Source organism: Ambystoma mexicanum, chromosome 1q (assembly GCF_040938575.1).
Source record: "Ambystoma mexicanum isolate Mex_15411 chromosome 1q, UKY_AmexF1_1, whole genome shotgun sequence".
Taxonomy (NCBI): Eukaryota; Metazoa; Chordata; class Amphibia; order Caudata; family Ambystomatidae; genus Ambystoma; species Ambystoma mexicanum.
This window is the reverse complement of record NC_090922.1, coordinates 565,591,971-565,618,656: the sequence shown is the minus strand read 5'-3', so window position 1 is coordinate 565,618,656 and position 26,686 is coordinate 565,591,971. Positions and strand designations below refer to the sequence as shown.

Sequence of the window (26,686 nt, the reverse complement as noted above, 5' to 3'; positions counted from 1 at the left end):
AATACACCTAAACTGAAAATGCAAAGCTATTCTGCCAAATGCAACATCTTATCTAGAAGTTGTGAATGCAGAGTTGAAGCACAAGATAGAATATGTGGTTGCCATAATAATCTCCGCAATTCAAGACAAGGGTAAATAAAAGTATCCCTCACTGAAAGACAAAGATAAACATAATCAAGTAGTAAAATCTTTCTGGCTGTTGGATGCAGTGCCTCAGTTTCTTTACATGCAAGATGAATACCTTTGACCTGGTCTGAATATCCAGGAGAATGGTGGTGGTGATCTTACCATAAATTTCTGTACACTGATAGGAAAGGTGGCAGAGTAGAGTAGAATCTGACGGTTCGAAGGTAAGTAATTGAGAATTTCCTCAAGAATCACAACAAAATCTTGAGATAATAGCTTGTCAGCCTGAGAATGGAAATCACAACAAACAATTATTTCAATAAAATACTAGCTGTCAATGGGAATGCCATTTCAAATGGATTTGACAAGTTCCAAGATGCAGCATACAACAACACAGGTATTGACAATAAACAAAGTGTTCAAAAATTGAAACGCAAACCAGAATGTAGCTGTAAGAGATATAGACAGGGCCCTTTTAAAGGGGTAGAAAAAGATGAAAGCTAGAAAAAAAAGCAAACAAAATGTGTGGTTTGGAGCTGGGAAAAAGTGACAACAGCACTACTTAAACAAATGTAAGTAAAAAGGGAACGCAAGTTGGTGAACAAGGGAAGAGAGAAAGAATTGTCAACATGTTTTTAAAGAACTGTTACTAATGGCTGGAGACAGAGGAACCATATAATGTATTGTGGGGTGCAGAGCAAAAGAGGTGTAGGTGTAGACTTCTGGGTGATCAGAAGCAGCTCACCTCATCCATAATTATCATTTGTGTATTGTTCACTTTGGCAACGCCCTTCTTGATCAGATCCAGCAATCGCCCAGGGGTTCCAACGATCACATGCACTAGGGAACAAGCACAATTTATATTGAGATTTCTGCCCATCATCAGTAAATAAAAATACTGCATGCAAGAAAAATATCCCAGAATGCCCAGCGTCATATTTTTAGGAGACTTGGGCAAAATGTGTTTTCCAACCCACAATGCACAGGGATACATTTGATCACACATAGCAAGACCCCATTGTATTCACAATGCAATGACAAATATAAATCACATTCTATAAATGTAAAGTGAGAACAGAGACATTGCCTTCAATCTCTCATCTACTTTTACCAGACTCGAACTGTGTCTAATCACTGTTGGCAGGGCTAATCAAGATAAGAAAAATACAAGACCTTCAAGATACAAAACAGAGTCAAATGAAGATAAAAACTAAAATTAGAAGAAAATGAATAATGCCTGTAAAACAACCCAACAGCACAGAAAACCATAAATCATTGGGGGCGTGATGGTCGCAAATGGTTACTGAAACCTAACAATGTGTTACCCATCATTCATATTTTCTATACAGTTATGTAGAATTTAATTGGGCAGTTGTTCCTATGGCTCAGATATATCAACCTTAACAGTCTGTTGCCTTGGAGTAATCCTGACTCGCCAAGGGGAGATTGGCCTATTGTTAGGAAGAATTTTCAGTTTGGTGCCAAATTCCTCCCACCTTAGAGACCCCCAGCTCTTTTGCGGAACTTTGTATTTTTAATTCTATTTGTTTTCTGTGTTTCTTTTTTTACTTTGGAGTTTGATAAACTCTGTAGGCATCATCTTATACATTGTTACACACAGCACCTTCAGTGCAGTGGAACAGGGAAGTCTCTTCAACTTCCCAAGTGTTTAAATATCTTCTCTTGTTGAAACTACCGTTTCCAAGAGCAGTAAAGTGATAATTACTTTCCTTACATTTTGTAACTTTCTAGATCCAGCACAGACTATCTTAACAGAGTTCTGGATGGGGTTACTTAGTATCCCCTTTGTCTAGTTTCTCATGCAACATCTTTCTACAACTAATGGCTGGTGGCAGTGGTTTACTTTTTACTACCATGGTGTGTTTTTACAGCGGGCCGAGTTAATTTGTCAAAATGGCCCCAGTCTTCTTTTTTCGCCATTTCTTGTTGGAAAGGCCTTTCTTGAGATTTACTCTGCATGCCAAACCATGTTTGGTCCCTTTGTTAGTTTTATCTTTGGCGGGATTCACAAATGAAGCCCGCCTCTGGCTCCAGTATGTCTGGCAGAGGCAGTGAGGGAGGTGCCTGAAATTTCCAGTGCTTAATCCCCTTGGTTACAGGAATGCACCCAAAGGTGATTTCTGGACAGCCAGCCTGCCAAAGACAGACAACTATCTGTGTGATTGACAGCTAGATGGGGGAATCCTGCATAAAAAGCGAGGCTTTTTGGCTTGGAAGGCAGAGTCAACCACTGGACGAAGGAATCCGAAGAAGAACTTGGAAAAGACGCCTGCTGCAACTCCTGGACTGTCGATTTGCCTGGTGAAGGCCTGCTGCTCTGCTGAAGCTCTGAATTCGCCTCGACTAGAGAAGCCCTGCAAGGACGACGTCTCCCGTTGAGGTGGTGGGACCAATCAACTCCAAAGTAAGCCCATCTCGACATCCTCTCGGAGCTGGTTGTGTTTCCACTGCAGTTGCTGCTGGAACCGAAGGGGGAGGAACACCAGATTGTGTTTTGCTTTTAAGTCAGACACGAGTGCTGGGAAGATCCTCCGGACTTCCCTGATGCAGGACTAACCAAGCCTGAGCCACCTCAACAGAGTGCTGGACCCCAGATGCGAGGAAAGTCTGAAGTGGTATCCGAGAACCACAGTTCTCTCACATTTGCTCTCAGGCGCAAGGAGCCGATACACTGAAGAACTGCTGAATTGGAGTTTTCCCATTGCTGCCGCTGACCTTCCCATTGCAGAGCAGGAGTCCCCAGACATCCTCCCTCTAGTCCCCAGGACGGACGCTCAGGAACAGGATCAGTAGTTTAGTTTATTCATTTGTATTGCGCGCCGGACCCGAGGGTATGAGGGCGCATGAGCAGCAAGGTTATTCAAAGCTTGGTTACAGGTTGCTTATGATTTACATTACATAATTACGGTCTGACAATGAAGGAACATGTGTACAGTTTGGCAGGAGATAATGCAGTAAATATATTTAAAGAATTACAAATATTTACAGATTTATTACAGATTTACTTAAAGCATGCAATGCGGAGAGCAGCCGTGTGGTGTTAGAGGTGTCAATGGTTTGTGTTCTTTAACCAGTGGATGTAGTTGCATCTAAAAAGTGAGTAAGATTGGGGAGTTCTGAGCGATGGTGGTAAGGAGTTCCAGTGTTGAGGTGCTTTCACCTGGAAGCTGTTGCCACCCATTTTGGTGCGTTTAAACCTGGGGACAGTGAGCAGATTAGCATTGGAGGTTCTGGTGGGTCTGATGGGGGTGTGTTTGCATATTCTGTCTGCCAGATAGCGTGGGGCAGCGTTATTCAGGCATTTGTGGGTAAGCGATGCTACTTTAAGCAGGATTTTGTCTGTTGTGCTGAGCCAGTTATGGGATTTCCTGATATTGGAAATGTGTTCCCTCCTGGGAATGTTGAGCGCTGCCCTAAGAGCGTTGTTTTGTAACGTCTGAATTTTGTTGGTGATTTGCTTGGTGGCTCCTATGTAGAGGGCGTTACAGTAGTCCAATTTGGATAATACCAATGCTCTGGCTAGTGTAGTGCAACTCTGGGTGGAGAGGAAGGGTTTGGCTGCTCTTATAAGCTTACATGTGTAGGCCGTGGAGGATGCCATCGAGCTAACCTGTTTGTGGAAGGGTAGGGAGGAGTCGAGGTATATTCCTAGAGTTTTTACTTCTTTGGAAACCTTAATTAGGTTCCCGTCTATGATGAAGTTGGCGTAGTTGTGGTCGAGTTTGGTTAGGTTGGAAGTGGAACCAAGGATGATGAGTTCAGTTTTGTCATCATTCAGGCATAGACTGTGCGAAGCCATCCATGCCTGGATGATGAGATACACCTTGTTCACCAAGGCCAAATCCTGGTTGTAATCTCCCGTCAACGGGATGAGGATCTGTGTATCATCGGCATAGTTAGTGTAGGTGATACCCAGGCCATCTAGATCATCAAACAGGGGTTTCGTGAACACGTTGTACAGAGTGGGGGAGACGCATGAGCCCTGTGGGACTCCACACATGATGGGGGTGGGCTCGGCGGCGGCAGAGGGGGAGAAGACACGCATGGATCTGTTGTTAAGGAATGACTCAATCCAACTGATGGCATCTTGTGAAAAGTGGGCAGCTGAGTCTAAGTGATTACATAGGATTTTATGGTCAACTAGGTCAAACGCCGCAGAGAGGTCTAGCAAGAGTAGTAATGCAGTTTTCCTGTTATCTCTAAGGACGTCTATTTGGGCTTTCAGATCTATCAGGGCAGTTTCAGTTCCATGTTGGGGTCTGAAGCCGGATTGTCTTATTCCTAGAAGGTGGTTTGTTTCAAGATATTTTTGGATTTGTTGGTATGCTGTCTTGTCTAGTATCTTGAGCAGAAATGGGACGGTGGTAATTGGTCTGAAGTTGGTCGGGATGGACGGGTCGAGGGAGGGTTTTTTGAGGAGAGGGAGGACCCAAGACTCTTTGAGGTTACTGGGGACTGTTCCTGAGGTGAAAGAGGCATTGATGAGTCTGGTGATGAATGGCGAGAGGTCTCTTGCCGCGTCTTTAATGATTTGTGGGGGGCAGAGGTCGCCTTTGCAATTGGAGGGTTTAAGGCCAAGAATGATTTTTTCTACTTCGAGAGTAGAGACTTTGGAAAAGCTGAAGCGAGCAGTGTTGGGTGTGTGGTGTGAGGGTGGAGGGCTCGAGTGGGCGTTGATGGGGTTGGTGAGGGAGTCTCTTGTTTTTAAACTTTGTTTGAAGGCCAGTGACTTTGTTATTTAGTGCATTTTGGACACTGGTGCACCATAGTTTGTTTTTAACGCAGGTATCTGGGATTGTTACCGGGGTTTCCAATTCTTTCAGGATAGTAAATAATTCTCTGGTGCTGGACTTGGATTGTGAGATTCTCTGGTTATAGGATTCTTGTTTGGCCGCTATGATTTCTTTTTTATAGTTGGCCGTTATTTTGTTAAGCAGTAGTTTGTTATGGTCTGTCTGAGACTGTCTCCAGACTTGTTCCAGTTTACGCTTTTCCAATCTAAGGGTTTTAAGATGGCTGGAGAACCATTGGTTGAGGTGCTTTTTTGGTTTGGATTTTCTAAGTTTCAATGGTGCAATGGCGTCTAAGGCTATGCGCATGGTGTTGTTGTAGCCTTCTACGAGGTCATAAGGGTTGGAGTCTTGGAGTTGACCAAGCGTAGGAAGAATGAGCGGGATCAATTTTTCCGCTGTGATATTTTTTTTGCTTCTCGTGGGGATGGCTGCGGCTAGTGCCATGTCGGTTGTAGGGCTTGAGGCCTCAAGGTGAGAAGGAGAGGAGATGGTGGTCAGTCCAGGATTGGGGAGTGTTATTAGTGATCGATACGGCACAGTTGTAGTCTGCTATCCAGTCAAGGGTTCTCCCTTTGTTATGGGTGGGGCTGGTTACTTTTTGTGTGAAGCCTAGTTCAGACAAGGTGTTACTGATGAGTGGCTTGATTGTCTTTAGGGTCTTTGTAGCCTAAATTGAAGTCTCCTAAGAGGAGGCATTGTGAGGAGTTTTTTAGGTTGTCGGTAAGGATGGCATTGAGGTCTTCCTCAAAAGATCCCAGGGGTCCAGGCGGTCTGTATAGTAAGTGAATGGATATTGTTTGGGAGTTGGCAGTGGGTAGCTTGGCTGTAAGTGATTCGCATGATGGGAGATGTGTAGTGGAGTTAAGTCTGATGTTAAGGTGGATCTTGGCAATGATGGCCAAACCTCCGCCTTTAGCTTCAGTTCTGTCCGCTCGGATGATGGTGTAGTCAGTGGGGATGGCTAGCGAAAGGGCTGGGCCTGCGGCTGCATGAAGCCAGGACTCTTATGGCTAAGAAGTCTAGATCTTCAGCTAAGATGAGATCAGCGATGTCCGTGGCATGGGCAATCATGGAGCGTGCGTTGATGAGGGCACCTTTTATAGGTAGGGTATTGGTTTTGGCAGGGGTGGGGGTGGTTGCTGTGATGAGTGCTCTCTTAGTTGTAGTGGAGTTGACGGGTTTAGGTTTGTTTTTTTTAGCGTGAGGTTAGCGCAGGTGCTAATGGATGTTCGGTTTGTGAGTTTGGATTGTGTGGAGTCCCTGGCTCTAGGCTCATGTATTTTGGGAAGTCTGGATCGTAATCTGGTCAGCCTGTCCGAGAGGAATGGGGAGAGAGTGGGGTAAGCATGATTGTGGTGCTAGGCTCTGTGAGGGTGGGTGATGTGGTGGCTAGGCTGATCAAGTAAAGGGGTGAGCTGGGCAGGCATGCGGAATTGATGATGTGGAGAATGATTCTCAGTAGTGTAGAGTAAAGGCCCGGGAGGAACATTGTGTGAGGTAGGTAAGATGCAATGTGTGTCCTGTCTAGGGTCAAAATCTAGCAGTAGGCACGTAGGTGTAGTCAGTGCAGCTTGCCTGGAATAGCACTTAATCCAAGTAGCGCATGGTTGCAGATTGGCATCTGATTCAGATATAGGCATGCAAAGTGGCCCTTAGATTTAGAATAGCGCAGATGTGCAGATTAGCAATTTGAATCAAAAATAGCAAGCGTTTGTAAATTAGCACAGCATTAGGTTTAGAATGGCACCAGCGTACCAATTAACATCTTGGATCGGAGTAGTGCATGAGTTCAGAGTGGCACATAGAATAACACCTAGGTTCAGAGAGACACTTGGTTCAGAATAACACCTAGAGTACTGTACAGGAACAGAAGCCAACTAGAACCATTTCTTCTAACCAGAGGTACTGTAAAGTCTAAGGGAATTTACCCCTTGTTGAGTAAGGAACAAGTTACTTACCTGTAACTGTTCTCCAGCATGGGTCTGGCATGGATTCACATGCTCATGAATATTCCCCATCGTCAGGCTGGGAATCCTTGGTAAAGAGAAAATCAGTTTCAGTCCCATTTCTGAACTGTCTTTCTCCTAACAACCAATCACTGGTCTATGGGTCATACTGCCCACAGTCAATGACTGCCCTCTACCCAAGCCCCCTCCTCTGGCAGCCATCTTCAGATTTGGTAGCAAGTAAAGTGGCAATAGGACCCTCAAATGGTGCTAAAACTATGCAAACAAACTCCCCACAGAGTGTGGTGGAAGCACCGCCAAAAGATGCATCAGGATTCATTCAATTGCAAGAGTTGGGCGCCCCAACAATAGTAGCACTAAACTTTGCCCTGAGCTCTCTGGTGAAAGTTTTTGAAAATCTGCAACTAGGAGGTGCACCAGCCCTCTGGGATTCTTTCGGAGATCACCAAAGACTTGGAAATTAACTAGTCAAATATGGTGGCAGTAAAATCAGCAGTTAACGAGTCAGTGAAGGAACTACTGTTTGAATATCGAGTAACCTCTCAAATGGACAAAATGAATATGCGCACGGACCAGTGGATTGGAGTAAAGGAGGAATTAATTATATTGAACTCTATTGTTGGAGAAGGCAGAAATGAGACTGCCAGGTAGATGCCCTTGTTGTCACAATTCCTTCCAATCAATCCCATGAACAGCCACTCCTTTATCAGGATCAGTTTTGGAAGAATTTGTACAATTGGCAAAGATGACAGAACAGGAAGACATTCCAGCAGTAATAGCTGAAGTGCCTGCCCTCAATGAAACTGCAGTAGTCAATGAAAAGGGGGAGAAGTAGTGAAAAAAAAGCTGAATCGGAGAGCGAAAAAGCGTAGAAAAACATTAAATGATGAAATTCCAACAAAAGCATCAAACGAACAATCCAAACAAAGATTTTTTTTTTATTATACTTGGTTTAACTGTGTTTTACCAGTTTTTTACAAGTGAAAGCTGCCTCTGGTTGTTGTCATATTGACATTCCTTTTGTCTTATCAAGCGTCAATTCGATGGCTGAGAGCTTCTTTTCCATTTGTTTTAAATTGGTTAGCTTACCAAGTTAGGAACTTTGTCCAGATCCAGGCTCTGGAAGTATTGTCCTACTGCAAATTACTGATTTCCTACTTGAGCCTGACATCAACTGGGACCACCAGTATTCTTCCTCTGGATGATGAATCTTTGAACAGGTGGCCCCATGTGTATTCTTTTTGATGCAAGGCCCGGGCAGGTGAGGAGTAGGTGCCTGACTGTTTCCACTGTATTGCCCTGGTCACAGAAACAGCAGGTATTTTGACTTTCCTCTTGTGGTCAATACCTCATTAGTTTTTAACAGGTTCAGGCGTGCCCTCATGAAAGTCGATCTGCTTTATTTGCTTGGAAATTTGATCAAGTAGTGCATGGGTTCATTTATCCTTTGGGTGTTGGCCAGCCAGTGCGCGGTTAAGAAGAATAAATCAAAGACTGGATACTAATCGATTAAAAAAATCTGAAAGGCTTGAATGCTGAAGAACAAAGGAAAAACAAAAAGAAGGGCCCCAAAATAGACCGGGAGAAAAACAAAACTGAAAATACTGATACAGCTAAGGAAAAAAACTGGAAACTCCAATTACCCCACCAGAAATAAAAAGGGTCACATAGGGGATCCAAACAGAGTTAATTCAACCACCTCGGAAGATGGCGCCAATCTTCCCGACAACTAAACAAAAAGCTAAACTGAGGAGCCCACCTCGAAAATTGCGCCGATCTTCTTGAATGCCAAACAAAAATGGAGAGGGAGACCTGGCCGGCCCTCGGCCTGACAGGTGGGGAGATAGAGGGCAACCGGCAAGTCCACCTGCAGCAGCAGGCTATGGATGAACAAAGTAATGTTTCAGGTTGTGACAAACTGTCTCCTCAGAAGGAGAAATCTAGAGGACTAAATTATGGAAATCAAAAAAAGGGACCTTCTAACCCAGTCCCAATGAGTAAGGAACACGGACCGACTCAAAGAAATCAGAAACCCAAGAACAAACTTTTGGGTTAAAAATCTTCATGTCAAGAAAGTGCTCCAACGATGGAAAATCACCTTTAAAATCGCTCAAAAATGTCATAGATGAAATCTATTCTTGACTTCAAAATATTTTACACCGTCAGCCAGACTGCGCAGGTTTCCCCATAGACGCCCAATACGAATATTGCAGAACTGACTCAAGTCAAGACTGGGGTGGGAAATGATTTGGGGTGCTAAAGAAGAATGGGCAAAGATGGGCATTCAGGTCTCAAGAGATTGCCCACAACCGGTGGCAACATTACAACTAAATCCTACAATTGAGAACTCTAGTCACGCTCAACGGAGGACTGAAAATTGTTCTGCTACATCTACTAATGTGTGGGAAATGGTACCAGAAATGATCTCCCAAATATTTCCTAAATTGGGGGTACCACAACAAAAACTCTAGTAACTGAACTGATTAGGCTGTTATCCTGGAACACAAGGGGTCATAACTCTTTCTGTGAGGTGTCACAAAGCAATACATGTTCCAAATATTTACTTAGTAGTGTTCCAGGAGACATGGTTAAACTCTTTTGGTTTGGATGGTTTCTCCACTATCAGCCAGCTGTAGGTTCTGGTTTGGGCCGGCTGTCGGGAGGTTTATTCATTGTGTGTAGGCATGAGATTTGTTAAAGTTCAAAAGGCAGATCCAAGACTATTGCCAGAGTGGGGAGCTATTGGGGGAAAGTGGGGTGGGTACACAACAATATGTTTTTTCTATTGTTGATTAAGAAACTGCTAATAAAAACAAGTAAAAAAAAAAATTGCTCTCAGATGACATACCGGGTATCTGAATGGCTAGATGAAAAAGTAGAGGTAATGCGTCACTCGGAGTGAATTATACCTCCCAATTTCCCTTTGATGAAATCTGAATGAATTGAAGTAGTCAGTCTATTGAATAAGTTGAACCTTATGGGAAAGAAAGCTGTAAAAGAGAAAAGTCCAGAATAATCACCTAGCCTGCTCCAATGAATCTATTTCATAAAATTGTAGATTATATATCACTATGGTTTTCCTATCCTGGTCTGAATCGTGTAGTTTATTTATCTGTTCTGCTAGGCTGGTACGTTTTTTCTTTTCATGCCGAAGGATGGATTTTATTGTTTTAAAAGGGTTTGTTTGATTGAAATTAGAGATCGTCTTATATTTAGTTAGGGTATAATTTGCTGAATGTATGTTTGAAAACATTTTCTTTTCTATTCTTTATGAGATGTTTTGTTTGTTTTGTGTAATGTGGAAAAAGTCAAGATTTCGTTTTTGACTAGTGCACAATAAATATATATATATATATATATATATATTTTTTAAATGATGTCCCACTACATGCAAGCCATGTGGAAAAACTTGAATGACCTACAAGTTCTCAATAGCCTACCATCCCCAAACCAATGGGTTGGTGGAGAGGTTTAATAGACTATGAAGAGCATGATAGGTGCCTTAGAAGAAAATGGGACCTTCTACTGCAATGCCTTCTCTTTGCTTATAGTGAAGTCCCTCAAGAAGGGGTTGGCTTCAGCCCCTTTGAGCTTCTCTATGGTCATCCGTTAAAGGTCCATTGGCCCCAATTAAGGAAGGGTTGGAGAGTGTTCCTTCCCACAAGCCAGTAAGAGACACCGACTTTGTGTTAGGTCTCCTAAGGAGAATGACACACATGATGACAGAAGCTTCAGATAACTTGAAAGCAAGTCAGGCTCTGGTCAAACATTGGCATGACCAGAAGGCCAACATGGTTGAGCGTACTCAAGATCAGCTAGTGCTAGTTATGGTACCTACAAGACAGAGGGCCTTACAGGACAAATGGATTGGACCCTGCAAGGTTGTACGCAATCTTGGAGGGTTCAATTATTTGGAGGACTTTGGCAATCCCAAAGAGGCCCCATGGGTTTTTCACACCAACCGCCTAAAGGCATATGTATCCAGACCAGAAATTGGAGCTTTGTTCTTAGCATCTGATCAAGAGGAGGAACGTGAACCTCTGCCTGACCTCAGTGGAGTTAATCTCTTCTGATCTGACTTGGGACCAACAGGAAGAGTGCAAAATTCTGTTAAATCAATATTTCTCCCTGTTTTCATTGACGCCAGGCTTGGGGTCAATGACCCTTGGGGCCAGCTTGATACTCTCACTGGTGACTGTACCAGTCAAAAGCAGGGGGTACACAATGTCAGACCATGTAAGAACCCACATAAAGGAGGTCAAGAAGATGCTGGATCCCGGTGTAATCGAGCCCTCTACAAGTCCATGGGCTAGTCTAGGAACCTTCCAAAGTGGAGCAAAGTAACCCTTTCCTGGGGGAAAGGCCAAATCACAAAGTCAGAGTTAAAGAGGAGTCTCAGGGAGCCAGGACAGCCTATGTTAAAAATGCACAATGTCAAGGAGAGCTGGAGATCTTTTTTGCAGTTAGATAAAGTCTTGCAATGTTTTTTGAAATGTTTGTAGAAAAGTAGAACACTTGAAGGGCCACAAGCTGGGAGACTTGTGAAGGGCAATGCTTTAGCAACTCTGCAAGTTAACCAAGACAGGTCTCAACTGAGAGCAAGTAAGGCTATACAACAAGGAGGTACGTTCTTTAGACTTTAGAGTACCTCTGGTTAGAAGAAATGGTTCCAGCTCGCTTCTGTTCCTGTACAGCTCTGCAGATCTTGTTGTTCCTGAGCCTCAGTCGTGGAGACCAGAGGGACAACGTCTGGGGACTCCTTGTCTGCAATAGGAAGGTCAGCAGCAGCAATGGGCAAAGTTCAATTCATCAGACCTTCAGTGTTTCAGCTCTTCGCGTCCGACAGCAAATAGCAATCCCGCGGTTCCCGTATACCACTTCAGACTTTCTTTGCATCTGGTGTCCAGCACTCTGTTGAGGTGGCTCAGGATTGATCAGTCCTGCTTCAGGAAGTCCAGAGGATCTTCCTGGCACTCAGGTCCGACTTAAAAACGATCCGCAGAGAGGATGTCCAAACGAGTTTACTTTGGGGTGGATTGGTCCCACCAACCCAAAGTGAGAAGTCGTCCTTGCAGGGCTTCTCGAGTCGAAACAAATTGAGAGCTTCAGCACATGTCAAGATCCCAGTCAAGTGAGCATGGTGGAGGGGGCGTGGCTTGGAAGCCATGTGAAAAGACGCGTCTGTATGGGGGCTCCCGCAGATCCGTACATTATCCGACTGAAAACCGTGCAAGGACCGATGCGATTCGGTTGAGAAGGTGCTGACTGCGTACATGAAGTTCGGCTGCACGTGGATACATTTTTATCCGGGTCCGCACTGCGGAAGTGTGATTAGAGGCCGGGTGAGGAATTGGAGGCGAGACCTCGACGGACAGACGAGAAAATGGCAGCCGCCGCTTGACGAGGGGACAAAGGAGTGGGGGATCGGGACCCCAGTGGCAGTTTCCACAACGCACGTGCACCCTCGGGGCGTTACGAAGGGTGCAGCGCAACCCGGCCCACCTTGGGACAGCGGTGGACAACAACAGTCGCGAAGATGGTCGGGTGAGCCGGAGAACAAAGGATCCCCAAGACGGAATTGGGGTGAGTGGGCACAGTGCCTCCCTGCCTTGGACCTGAGCGTGGCCCTTCTGACGGGAGACATGTCGAACAAGCTCCTGAGAGCAAAGAACAAACAGCCCACGCTCGACGAATACGCCAAGACGCCGCCCGGCCCAGACGGAGCCAGGAGCAAGGAGAAGGCTCAGGCCAAGGAAATGGCCGTCGGGGGGGTGCGAACCAAGATGTCCTCGCTGCGATCGCGGACCTGAAAGCGACGTGGGAGACCAAGCTCCAGCTCGCAGTAGCCGAACTGAAAACCGCGATGGAACTACAGGTTGGGGCGGTGCAGGAGGACGTGAACCTCCTAAGGCACGACGTGCGAGCCCTGGCAGAGCGCACGGAGACCTTGGAGAAGGAGATGGGCCCTACCGCGGCGGACTGCGCCGCGCACAAGCGTGATCTCCATGCCTTGGTGCAACGTGTGGGTAACTTGGAGAGTAGGGCTGAGGAGGCGGAAGGACGCGCCCGGAGAAACAACGTCCGCATTGTGGGCCTGCCGGAGGGGGCTGAGGGCCAAAGTCCCACGGAGTTTATTGAAAACTTGTTGCTGCAGGAGATCACGGGGGGCACCCTGTCGCAGGGGTTTGCGGTGGAGAGAGCGCACAGGGCCTTGACTAGGAGGCCACCGCCGGGAAATCCGCCCAGGCCTGTGATCGCCAAGATCCTCAATTACCGGGAAAGGATCCTTGAATACTTTCGCAAGGGGGGCACTATACGACGAGGAGAGGCGACCATAACTGCTTACCCCGATTATACCCTGCAGGTACAGCGCAGTCGCATGAACTTTGGAGCGGTTAAGAGGCGATTGCGGGAGGCTGGGTATAAATACATGTTACTCTACCCGGCCAAACTGAAGGTTCTCTTTAAGGGCAAGATGCTGTTTTTTGCCACTCCGGAGGATGCCATGGAGTGGCTGGACGCGCAAAACTGCCCTCAGGAGCCAGATGTTCGGACGGCTGCTGGAACAGGACGAGATAAGTGACGCTGCGGGCCCGGTTGGGCTATGAACATTGGGACTGGAATATAGTCTGTGACTGTGTGAGAACGTGTACGCGTTAGGTGTTGGAAATATGGTCCGCGTGCACAGATACGGATGCGAGGGAGAGGAGCCTCCAGGGGCCGTTCTTTGTACCCCAGTTTGAGTTTAGGTTAGTCACTGCTAGTGGGGTGACACCCCGTCGGGTTCTCTGCTTGGGTTTCCAGAGAGAACCGAACACGGGGATGCCTGAGATCCAGGGATGGAGCTGGCCAGTTGGTTGGGTTAGGGGTGTGGGGTGTGTTAGTTTTTGTATGAGCCTGGGGGTGGAACTGGGAATGGGTGTCTGCGAGGTGGGGGGGGGAGGCGAGAATCCCTGGAAGGGAGGTGGGAGCTACTGATAGACCATGGGGGACCTTAGGATGCTAACGTGGAACGTTAGAGGGCTTAACAGCTACCTAAAGCGAAACAAGGTCATGTTGTACCTGAAGAGGCAAAAGATAGATGTGGCCTTGTTACAGGAGACGCATCTGACATGGGAAAAATTGGAACTAGTGGGAAGGAAGTGGAAGGGGACAGTAGTGGGATCTACATATTCTGCCTATGCTAGAGGTGTGCTGGCTTGGGTGGCACCACATGTCCCGTTTAAGCTGCTTGGGGAGGTTGTGGAGTCTGATGGGAGGCTGGTCATGGTAAGGGGGCTTGTGGAGAACAAAGTAGTGTGTATTATAAACACTTATGCTCCCAACCAGGACACGGCGACATACTTTAGGACGCTGTGCACGAGACTTAGCGATGGGATGGGGGTACGGTGATTTGGGGCGGGGACTTCAATTGTGTTCTGAACCCCAGGGAGGATAGGTCGGACGACAAGATAGTCAAGCCCAGCCCGGCGGCTAGAGTATTGCAGACGTTGCTGGCGGACTTTGGCCTGGTAGATGTTTGGAGAGCGAGTCACCCTGGCGTGAGGCAATACTCGCATTATTCGGCCCCGCATCAACTGCACACGAGGCTGGATTACTTCTTCGTCACTCCGGACGTTGTTGCGGAGTGCGACCAGAGACTACAGGGCGAGAGTCCTCTCGGACCACTCGCCCCTGGTCTTGCGATGGCAGCTTTACCCCCCACGAGCGCGCATTCCAACATGGCGCCTTAGGGCGGAAGCGCTCAAGGATCCAGTCTTCCGAGAGGATATGAGGGAGGAGATAACTGCTTACTTTGAGGTGAATACAGGGAGTGTTAAGTCGGCTGGTACTTTATGGGAGGCCTTTAAGGTTGTAATGCGGGGGGTCGCCATTGCGAAGTCCAAGGGGTTGATGGGGGGAGTCCTGGCCGATCTGCATATGGCCGAGATTGAGTTGGAAAGAGAGTTGGAGGAGGGTGGAATCGATATGGAGGCGGTCTCTACCCTGCAGCAGAGGTGTGCGGAACATTGGGACAGGCTCTGTAATCTAAACTACAGAAAGTATATTGAGAGACTACATGCCGGGGGGGGACAAAACGGGCAGGCTTCTAGCTTGGCTTTATAAGAGCGAGACCCCGAGGTCCCCGATCCGATCGGTGATCACTGAAAAGGGTGAAGAGGTGGATACCCAAGAAGGTGTAAATGGGGCATTCGCGGAATATTATCAGGCATTATACGAGGATCGTGAGGGGGTGGGGGAGCCGGGAGGAGATAGATGAAGTACTCGAAGACATAGGTCTGCCCAGGATAAGTGATGAAGAGCGAGAGGAGTTGGATGCTCCGATCACTCTGGAAGAGTTGAAAGAGATTGTGAGGCAGTTACCCACTTGCAAGGCCCCAGGGGCGGATGGGTTCCCCAGTGAATTTTATAAAGCGTATGGAGAGGAGGTGCTCCCGCCCATGCTGGAGATGCTTAATGAAGCGTTCGAGGTGGGGCGGCTGCCTGAATCGCTCAGGGAGGCGATTATAACACCGCTCCCCAAGCCCAATAAGCCGGGACGCGGTTGCGGCTCCTATCGGCCCTTGTCGATGCTGAACCAAGACAGCAAGATCCTAACAGCTGTCCTGGCGGCCAGAATGCGGAGGGTGATCGGCAAGTTGATCCATCCTGACCAAATGGGCTATGACCCGAACAGGAATATCACTCACAATCATAGACGCCTTCACAGGGTGGTGGAGGGGGGGATGTAGTGACGAGAGCGAAATGGCGATAGTGGCGTTGGACGCGGTTAAAGCGTTCGACTCTGTTCGATGGCCGTGGTTGCTGGCGGCTTTGGGACGGTTTGGACTGGGACCAGGCTACATTAGGTGGGCCGAGATGTTATATAGTGCACCTCTGGCCAGGGTCCGCACGCGCGCAGTGGTGTCAGACAGATGGCAGTTGGGCAGAGGCACTAGGCAGGGGTGTCCTTGGTCCCCAATGTTGTATATATTGGCCCTCGAACCCTTAGCAATTTACCTTCGGCAGCAGTATGACCCGGTGGGTATTGAGGTGGGAGGGGAGTGTCACCTTATATCCCTGTATGCAGACGATATGCTGCTATACCTGAAATACCCGGAAGAGAATTTGCATTATGTCTTGGAGGTAATGGAGAGGTACGCCTGGCTGTCCGGCATAGCAGTAAACCCCCAGAAATCCATACTATTTCCGCTGGGCGGTTATGTGGGGACACCCGTGGAGAGGTTGCCGGTGCTGCAGATCCCGTGGGCAACGTGCTCCTTCCGGTACCTGGGTATTGACGTGTATCACACGACCGAGGAGGAACATAAACACAATACCGAATTAGCTGTGGGGAAGATTAAGTGCATGAGGTTCTGGGAAAGATTGCCTTTAGCGATGATGGGCCGGGGAGCTATGCTCAAGATGGTGGTGCTGCCCAGGCTTTTGCACTACTTTAATAACATCCCTTATATGATACCCAAGAAGTTTTTTGTGAGGTTACATAGTGTATGTAGGGATTTCCTATGGCACGGAACACGCAATAGAGTTGCATTGTGGAAACTGCAGAACTTTTACGAGAAGGGTGGCGTGAAACTGCCGAACTTCGAGGCCTATTATGTGGCTGCGCAATTGCAATATGTGGCCAGGTGGCTCTCGGATGACGAGACCCCTGAACACAGGCTGCTTGGGAGGGACTGTTCCCCATTTTATTTGCGGGAGGTGATCTGGGTGGCCAATGCCTGTATGAGGGAGCGTCCTAAGATGCTGGCCTTGGGTAGGGCCATGTGGCGGCGAGCCTGCCGGATGATGGGCGACCCCTCGCTGTGTGTGCCGCAGTTACCACTGGTCGCACTGGCGAAGGGAGACGGGCAGCTAAGAGCAATCCTTCGGACATACTGGGAATCAGTGGGGTTGGTCACCATGGGAGACATCTGGCAGGACGGGGCCCTAATGGAGTTCGAGGAACTAGAGGCGGTGTCGGGGCTGCACACGGGTCAATACGTAACATATCTTAGGGTGGTGCGGGAGATCCGGAGTATGTGGCCTGAAGCTACCTTGGTCGATGAACCGGATGCCACGTTGGAGATAATATACGACACATCGGAGGGTGGGCATGAGGTCTCCAGGTTGTAGGAGATGTTAATGACAAAGGTTGGGAAGGATTTGGGGCACTTGCGACTGGAATGGGAAGCAGAGATGGGGGCCCGATGGTGGATGGGTTGTGGGAGCGCGCCTTGGGGTACCACAAAATGGTATCGAGGAACGACAGGTTTAAGCAGATACAGCTCTATATTACACACAGGGCATATATGACCCCCCTGAGAATATCCAGATTTCGGGATGCTGGGCGCCAGGCGTGCCCCAAGTGTAACGAAGAGAATGCGGACATGATACACATGTTCTGGGCGTGCCCAGTGATCGCAAGTTATTGGGGTGAAGTGGCGCAGAGGCTGGCGGGAAGGGGTATTATACTCGAAGTGGATTCAGCCTGGGCCTGTCTGCTGGGGGGGTATCCCAGAGCACGTAAGCTCCCACACGTTGAGAAACTTAAAGATCTGGTTTATGTGCTTGCCAAACGTAGGATTGCCATGGGGTGGAAGGAATGTCATAAGCCACTAGTTGAGGTCTGGTGGCGAGATCTCCAAAAATGGGCAGATGCTGAGACAGCGGCGTGGCGGGATGCCTGTATGGCAGGGGAGGAGGAAGAAACGGGTTCCCTCACGGCATGGAAGTCATTGATAGCCGAGCTGTTTGGGACAGGGTCGGCCTCGGCTGGATCTGAGGGCGGTGAGGCCCCACCGCACGGAGCGGATACCGATGGCGGACACCACACAGGCTCATAGAGGGGGAGGGTTGGGGATTGCATTTTTGTTGTTTGGTGTGTTTTATTTATGTTCTGTTGTATTGTTGTTTGGTTTACTTAAAATAAAATAAAAATATATTTAAAAAAAAAAGTGAGCATGGTCATCATTCAGGCGTTCAGGCCAGACAGGGAACCTTCTATCAGTCAGCAGGTCAAAGGTGGGCGTTAGCCTGGCACATAGGGCATTTACACCATACGCTTCCTTAGACTCTACCAATGTTAACAGTAACATTTATACACCAAACATGGCCGCCGCAAGATCCATTCACACACTGCAGCACGTTTAGTTTATTTATACCGTGCACCGAACCGAGGTAACTGAGCGCCGGAGACTTGGAGCAAGCTACAGCAAAGTATATGCATACAAGAAAATAACAGTAAGTGCAAATGACCGGGTTACATGGTGGTCAAAGGGCAGACACAGGAACAAGTAAAAAGTGATGACATTAGGGTGGCAGACAGTGGGAGAGTTCTTGATGGCGAGCCAGGACTTTGTTTTAGCTCTGAAGGTCCAAAAGGCTGGTTCTGAGGTTAGTGGGTAGAGTGTTCCATAGTTTGGCAGCTAGGACCGGGAAGCTGGACCCGCCTCCTTTTTTAAAGGAGAATTTGGGGATGGATAGTTAGTGGGACTACAATGATCTGGTTGGTCTGGCTGATATGTGCTTGTTGAACTTATCTGCCAGGTACTTGTGTGCGTCATTAGAGAGGCATTTGTGGACAATGACTAGTGATCTCATACAGGGAGCCAATGGGCATCTTGCCTCAAGCTGGAGATGTGCGAGTGCCTCGGGATGCTCACAGCCGCTCTGAGGGCATTATTCTGCAGCACCTGCAATTTGTTCAAATTGCGCTCTGCTGTGCTGAGGAAGAGTGTGTTGCAGTAGTCAGTTTTTGAGAGCACAAGCGCTCTAGCTATTCCATTCCTATTGCAGAGGGAGCTATGTAAGCGCCGCCTCCGCTGGATTGTGTGCTTTGCGTGTTCTCTGCTGACAGCAGGTAGCGCTACTGGCATTTCTTCTCACAGAATCTGCAAAAGGAGAAAATAGTGACATTAGCCTTACAGAAAACCACAGAATACAATGGTTATAGAAAAGACTTACCAGACCGAAGTAATTCTCAGAAGCAGTTAATTTCAGTCAGAAGTTTCACTCACAGCCACAGCATCTTCAGTCAGCAGTTGTCGCAGCATCTTCAGCAGAGGTTTCACTCACAACCGCAGCATCTTGTCGGCAGTTTCTTCCGCAGCCACCGCATCTTTTCCTCAGCTTTCCGAAAACCTGCAAACACAAAAGGTATTTAACTTAACAGTTGATAAAAGAAGACTTTTAATAAGCTTTTACGTACCTGAAGGTTCTTCAAGTTGTCACCTAGCAGTTATTTCTGCACTCTTCCTTGTAGGCTGCAGTTACTCTGTGTGGGCGAACTTAAGTTTTAAAACGTTCTCTTCCCGAGTAACTCCACAGCCATCCGCAGTCATAATTCTTATCCCAAGTTCCGATAACCTGCAAAAAGATAAAGAGCAAAATTATTAGAAAGATCTTGCCAACGTAGGAAATTATTCAAGCCCTTAAGGATTACAATATTTTCGCCAGCTTACTTACCCAAAGACTCATTCTTAAAAAATAGACATTTCAAAGCAGGAAGCAATAGAATAGTCAGCTACCCAATTTACCATTGTTTCTTCATCCCTACACGCCCCTGCAGAGAAGCAGGATGGAGATCTCCACAATAAATACACAGATGAGATGGGAGGGATTTTAGGAATCTACATCTCATGCAGTACAATCTCTGTTAGATGTTATAGCATTTCTATTGTTGTCATTGTTATTTAACAGAAAGAAAATCCTAGTGCCAAGGTACCAGGTCCACAGGCTGAGAAGGCATTACGCTCCCGAGGAGTCCAGGTAAGCGTTACAGAACGCAAAGCCGTACTTGAAATACCCCACCTGAGCGTAATGGAAAGTAGACATTTTATCCCAGATTTTGGGATCTTTAAGGGCAGAAGTCCATTCAGTTAGGTCAGAAACAAAGTCTCTCAGGAGAGAATTGGTGGTTGCTGATGAATTGGGTCACCAATTACTACAGTCCCAAGCAGGACAGGGACCACTTCCAAGTGGTGTCCCACAGGGCCAAATTTCGGCTCCCAGTCCTCCTTTACAGGTGGTTTTCCCAGGAAACATTCCATTAGCACCCCTAGAAAGGTTTACAGGGGATCCAAGGGGCTTTGCAGTTTTTATGAACCAATGTCATTTACACTTTGTGTAGACCTGGGTCTTTCCTTCAGATCAGGCTAAGGTGGCATTTGTGTTATCATATCTGGCTGGACATGCTGCCGACTGGTCCATACCCTTAGTCAATCGAGATGACCCACTATTAAGAAACTTCCCTGGTTTTCGGCAGGAGTAAGAGAAACTCTTTGCCCATCATGCTCAGAGACAGGCCTTAGATAATGAGCTGCTCTCTTTACGTCAAGGTAACCAAGAATTATTAACTTATATCCCTTCCTTTAAATCGACTAGTAGCAGAGACTAATTGGCCTGAGGAGAAGAGAACACCACTATCTAGGATTACGAGGGGAACTCAAAGACATATTGGTGCAAGTAGTGAACCCTCCTACAGGTTATGCTGAATTCACTGACCTAACTATACAACTGGATCATCGACTGCAGGACCGGTGCTCGGAACGGGCCATATCAGAGACTATATTTGTTCAAGAGATAGTGGAACTCGTCAAGTGACTGAAAGTCACTCTGAGCCAATGCAGTTAGGTGTCCGGGGTCCCATTTCTAAAGAAGACAGACAAAAGACAACCGAATGTATGCCTCTATTGTGGTTCAGCCGGTCATCATTTGCGTAACTGTCCAGTGAAACTGAAGTGGAAACCAGTGGGAGCCATAGACAAGGCAGACAAATATAAATCAAGAATGAACTGACAGAAAACTCCAACGCCCCACAAGTGTAGAGGTCGTCTTGTCGAGCCAGAAGAAGGAAATTCAGATCTTATTTCATTGTTACAGCTATCTTAAGTAGTAACCTTCCAAGGTAAATGCTCTGGAAGCATATGTGGACAGTGGTGAGATTGGAAACTACATGGATTACGAACTAGCAGGCAGGATGGGTATTGGTATACACCCAAAGGCTGTGGTAGAAAATGTCACTGCAGTGGATGGTACTCCACTGATTTCTGGACCAGTGACGAAGTGTACTGAAGTCTGCACCTTGCTTTACCAGGAGGGACATTGAGAAAAGATCTTGTTTGACCCGATTAGTGCTCCACAGTTTAAAGTAATCTTAGGAATCCCATGGCTAGAGAAACATAATCCACAGATTGGCATGCCAGAAACATAGTATTTACTGAAGAATGCAAACACGGTCAAGGCAGAACTTTTGGAAAAGAAGTCGGAGCTATTTCAAGAGAAGAACCCACTTTAGGATTAATTGGAACCTTTCCAGAGTATCAAGAGTTTCAAGACATTTTTGAAGAAGAACAGGCCAACGTGTTGCCTCCACATCGGCCATATGATTGTCAAATTGATGTGATCACTGGTTCAAAAACACCATGCAGTAGAATATGCCTTAACCGAACAAGAGAATATTCATTTGAAAACATTTGGATAACTACCTAGCCAATGGTTTAATTTGACTAAGTCCCCCATGGAGTCTCCTCTGTTCTTCGTACCCAAGAAGGAAGGAGACCTTTGTACTTGCATAGATTATCGTGCCCTAAACCAGATCAGTTAAGAACCATTACCCCCTTCCACTCATTCCAGTGTTAATGGACCAAGTAAAGGATGCCAAAGTTTTTACAAAACTGGAACATCGAGGAGCTTACCACTTAGTGAGAATCAAAGAAGGGAATGAATGGAAAACAGCCTTCCGCACAAAATACGGTTTATACGAGTACCAAGTTATGCCCTTCGGCTTATGCAATGCTCCAGCAGCTTTTCAGAACATTATGAATGCAGTCTTACACAAATTGCTAAATGTCTGTCCCGTAGCGTACCTCAATGACATTCTAATTTATTCAAGCTCGGTCCAAGAGCACATAACTCATGTAAGAGCAGTACTTATGAAACTACGGCAACATAAGTTATATATCAAGTTGGAAAAATGCTCCTTTCATGCAACCTCAGTGGAATTTGTAGGATTCATCGGTCACCAATGGGAATTCAAATGGATAATCGAAAACTTGAAGCAGTTCTGAATTGGCCTTCCCCTACGTCAGTGAAAGGAGTCCAACTTTTTTAGGATTTGCACATTTTTATAGGCACTTTGTTGCAGGATTTTCCCCCACTAGTCCATCCAATAACTTTGCAATTGCGAAAGCACAAGACATTCTCCTAGACCAAGGAAGCAGAAGAGGCTTTCCAGACTTTACCACTGCTCCCATTTTGAGACATCCACAACACGAACTACCGTTTCTAGTAGAAATGGATGCGTCCAGTGCTGCAATGGGAGCTGTATTATCCCAGAAAGACACCGAAATCGGACAACTGCAGCCAGTGGCCTTCTGGTCAAAGAAGTTTTCAACAGCAGAATTAAATTACAGTATCACAGATAAGGAATTACTAGCAATAAAACACGCTTTCAAAGAATGGAGACCCCATTTATTAGGGGCCCGGCGTACCGTCACAGTTTTCACAGACCACCGAAACCTGCAATATTCGGCGACGTGCGCACCTTCGATTTAATGAACCAGGACCCATTTAGGCCCTCCTCCAGCCCTCGGGATCCTGAAGTGATTCTCCCAATCAGGAACACACAACTTCTTCCGAGTGCACCACACATCCAACAGTCCAGCAATTGATTAAGGACTGTAAACACACAGCATCACCACTGCAATACCAGCAGAAGATAATACGGACAGAGCCACATCTTGCGTCCATCCTGAAGAAGGCCACCACTTCGACAGGCTTGAAACCAGCCCTCCATGGCCGAAACACTCCAGTGTCGATTACCTGTGACAACTCTATAAATCCCTTTGTATGTTCTGTAGATAGTGTTGTGTACACAGTTTGTGATTTACCCCCTGGACCAATTACTGTCCCGGGTAGCACCTTGTCCACTCTTAGGTTCATCCTACTGTCATTTGTGCCTGCGCCCTTGTGTGGAAATGTTACCTCGACACCTCGGAGGTTGATACTCACCTGTATTTCCTTTTGTATATAATATCTGTCCGTGGTCACTTTCGTGCTTATCGAAAGTCTTGTAAATAATTAAAAAATCTGTGAAAAATTGGTTTGAAATCAAATTGCATTTTCAAAACCACGCAGCTGGAGTTGGATCTCCTATCCCGATTCCTTTATATTAATAGGGGTAACAGAACTGTTACATGGAAAACTAGACAAAGGGGATACTAAGTAACCCTTCTACCTCCGTATTGGAAGATTGTATAACTTCCTAGACCCATCACACACTATGAATTTCACTTCACTGCTCTTAGAAACAGTTTCACCAAGAGAAGGTAATTAAATCTTTGGGAAATCTAAGACTTTCCTGTGCCACTGCACTGAAGGTGCTGTGTCACAATGTAAAGATGCTGCCTATGGAGTTTGTCAGACTCCAACGTCAAAAAAAACAGTTCTAATCACAGATAAATACATGAGTGGGGGGGGAAAAGGTCTCTCTCCAGGTTAAAAATTAAAATTAATAAAGCCCAGCAAAAAGAGCTGGGGTCTCGAAGGTAGTAGGGAATTAGCACATTTCTGAGAACTCCCCCCAACACTGACCCCCCTCCCACATCTCAAACTCCCCCAGCCCCCAAGAGCAAGGAGTATTTAATCCACTCCTGCATGAATCACCTTACTCCAGTCATTCATACTTTCTGGAGAGACTATCAGCATTTTGGTGATTACACCCTGACCTGTGTTCTATGGTGAAATCAAACCCCTGAAAGCTGATGACCATCTTAACAATTTAGGATTCTCCCCCTTCATCTGCATTAACCATCTCAAGGGTTGGTGGTCTGAATTACAAAAGTACATCCATACAAGTATGGTCTAAACTTCTTCAAAGACCACACAATTGCAAAACATTATTTCAATTGTTGCCCACCTTGTTTCACGGTACTTCAGTTTCCTACTGATCAAGCAGATCGGGTGTTCCCTGCCTCTCTCATCCACCTGACTCAGAACTGCACCTATTCCTGTATTTGAAGTAGGTTTGTACAATAAAGGATTGGTTGTAGTCAGGAGCTCTCAAGACTGGCGCTTGACAAAGGGCTTTAAGTCCTTCAAATGCCTTAGTGCACTCATTTCACTTGACCTTCTTGGGGAATTTGGGTGATGAGATCACATTTAGGGGACAAGCTATGGTCCCATAGTTCTCAATGAAGTACCTATAGTAACCGGTGAGACCTAAAAAGGCTCTCACCTGGGTTTGAGCAGTAGGGGTGGCCCAATCTTGTACAGCTTGTACTTTGCTAGACAGTGGCTTTATTTCACCACCTCCTACCTCATGTCCAAGGTAGACCACTTTACAAATTTGATACTTTATTGCCTTTATGGTCAGATGGGAATGCTCAAGAGCCTGCAATACATAGCCTACGTGGTCAATATGCTCTTCCCAAGAGGGGCTGAACACTGCAATGGCATCCAAGTATGCCATGCAGAAGTCCTTGATCCCATTCAGAACATGATTTACCATCCTTTGGAATATAGCAGGTGCATTCTTTAGTCCAAAAGGCATAACCTTAAACTGGGAGGAAAATGCAGTTCTCATTAGCATGGTCTGTCAGATCCATTTGCAAATAGCCTGATGTTAGGTCAAAGGTACTTAGCTGAACCAGGTTTATCCACCAGTTCATCTGTACTATCAGTTCACCACCATCTCCGGAAGCACCTCAAAACCTTCCTCGTCGCTTCTGCGTTCTCTCCTCCTCTCCCCTGCTGAATTCCTCGCTGAACTGTACTGGTTACCTGCCGACCCTCTGAATTCGGGCCCAGGCCCCCACCACCGCCAGCTGCACACCTGCACTGCCTCCCTGGCAAACCACACACTTGTGGACTGTTTTCTGTATCCCTACAGTCCCCCACCAGCATTTGACACCTGATGTCTGCACTTACCCTTGCACTTGCCACCAGCTGGCCCTACTTCTCATTGTTTTTAATTATCCCCCTAGCCCCCCCCCCCATGTACTGCACTGTCCCCGCCCCCCTCCCACTCTGCACTTTTCCTCTTCCCCTGCACTTGAGCGATCTGAATGACATGTGGCCAGGTAAGATCGCTATCGGTCTTCTCTCTGTTCCCCTCCCTTGCCGAGTTGCACCTTGATACACGTGTGTAGGCGCGTTATAAATGCCACATCAGACCCTAGGTAATAAGAGGGCATCAGTCGTAGTGACGGCATTAAGAGCTCCATAGTCCACACAGAATCTCAACTCCTTGGATCCTGTCTTTGGCACTAGTACAACTGGACTAGCACATGGATTTGTAGATAGCTCAATAACCAAGATTAAGCATTTTCTTGACCTCTTCCTTTATGTGGGTTCTAACATGGTCTGACACTGTAACCCTTGCTTTTGACAGGGAGACAGTAACCAGTGAGAATATCATGGTGGCCCCAAGGGGTCAAGCCTGGTGTCAGTGAAAACAGGGAGGCAAACTGATTTAACAGAGCTTTGCACTCATGTTTCAGAGTCAGATCAGAAGAGCGATTAACTGTCCCCTGAGAAGGTCAGGTAGAGGCTCACTCTCCTCCTCCTCTTGATCAGATGCAAAGAGCAAAGCTCCCAGTTCTGGTCTGGAAACACATGCCTTTAGGCGGTTGGTGAGAGATCCTGGGGCCTCCATGGGATTGCCAAAGTCCACCAAATAATTGACCTCTCCAAGTTTGCCCACAACCTTGTAGGGTCCAATCCCCTTGTCCTACAACACCCTCTGCCTTGCAGGTACCATGACTAAAACTAGCTGGTCTTGAGTAAACTGAACCATGTCGGCATTCTGGTTATGCAAATGTTTAACCAGAGCCTGGCCGGCTTTAAAGTTACCAGAAGCTTCTGTCATGTGAGTCATTCTCCTTTGTAGATCTAACACATAGTCATTGACTCTCACTGGCTTGTGGGAAGGAGCACTCTCCAACCCTTCCTTGATTAGGGCCAATGGACATCTAACCGGAACTCCTTCCTGGAGGGACTTCTCTATAAGCAGAGAGAAGGCATGGCAGTAGAAGGTTCCAGTTTCTTCCAATGGGTTCTTCTAAAGCACCCATCATGCTCTTCATAGTTCTATTAAACCTCTTCACCAGCACATTGGTTTGGGATGGCAGGCTGTTGAGAACTTGTAGGTCACTCCAGTTTTTCCACATGGCTTGCATGTAGTGGAACATAAAATTGGTCCTCCTGTCTGAGATCACCGCCTTAGGAAAACCAACCCTGGTAAAAATACCAAGGAGGGCCTTAGCCGCTGCCTGAGCAGTAAGTGTTCTCAGAGGTATAGCTTCAGGATATCTGGTAGCATGCTCAACCACAGCCAATATAAATCCATTGCCTGAAGATGTGGGAAGGTCTAAGTGATCAACAGTGTCAATCCCTACCCTGTCAAAAGGAACTCCCACCACTGGGAGAGGCACCAAGGGTGCCAAGTTCTTGGTTCCACTATGGCCAGAAGTCTGACAAGTGTGACATCTTCTTCAGAATGTATCTACATCAGACCCCATCTTGGGTGAGTAGAAATAAAAAGATATTTCCTTTGTCTTCTTAAAGCTTATGTGACCAGCTAAAGGAATCTCATAGGCCAACTGTAGAAACTGGGGCCTCATCAGCTGAGGCACTACAAGTCTTCTGTAGTCCCCTGGGGTAGACAATAGGCTCACTGTAGAGGAGGCGATCCTCCCAGCACAGTCTGTGCTTCCCTAGCTCTTGCCCATCCAGCTGGGACGCTGCCTGTTGGCGAAGTCCTTCAAAAGTAGGACACACTCTAACCTCTGCTGAAGT

At 46.8% G+C, this 26,686-nt stretch overlaps 1 protein-coding gene across 7 annotated transcripts in view; it reads right to left on the bottom strand.

Moving 5' to 3' along the window:
• LOC138532030 (probable ATP-dependent RNA helicase ddx6) overlaps positions 1–26,686 on the bottom strand; it is a 254,087-nt gene that overhangs the window by 131,839 nt on the left and 95,562 nt on the right. For all 7 annotated transcript variants that reach the window (XM_069641032.1, XM_069641033.1, XM_069641038.1 and 4 more), the window contains 2 exons: positions 872–966; positions 289–411 (listed from right to left, as the gene is read on the bottom strand). In XM_069641032.1, coding sequence (XP_069497133.1) covers positions 289–411; positions 872–966 — 218 coding nt within the window. The remainder of the gene's footprint in view (positions 1–288; positions 412–871; positions 967–26,686) is intronic.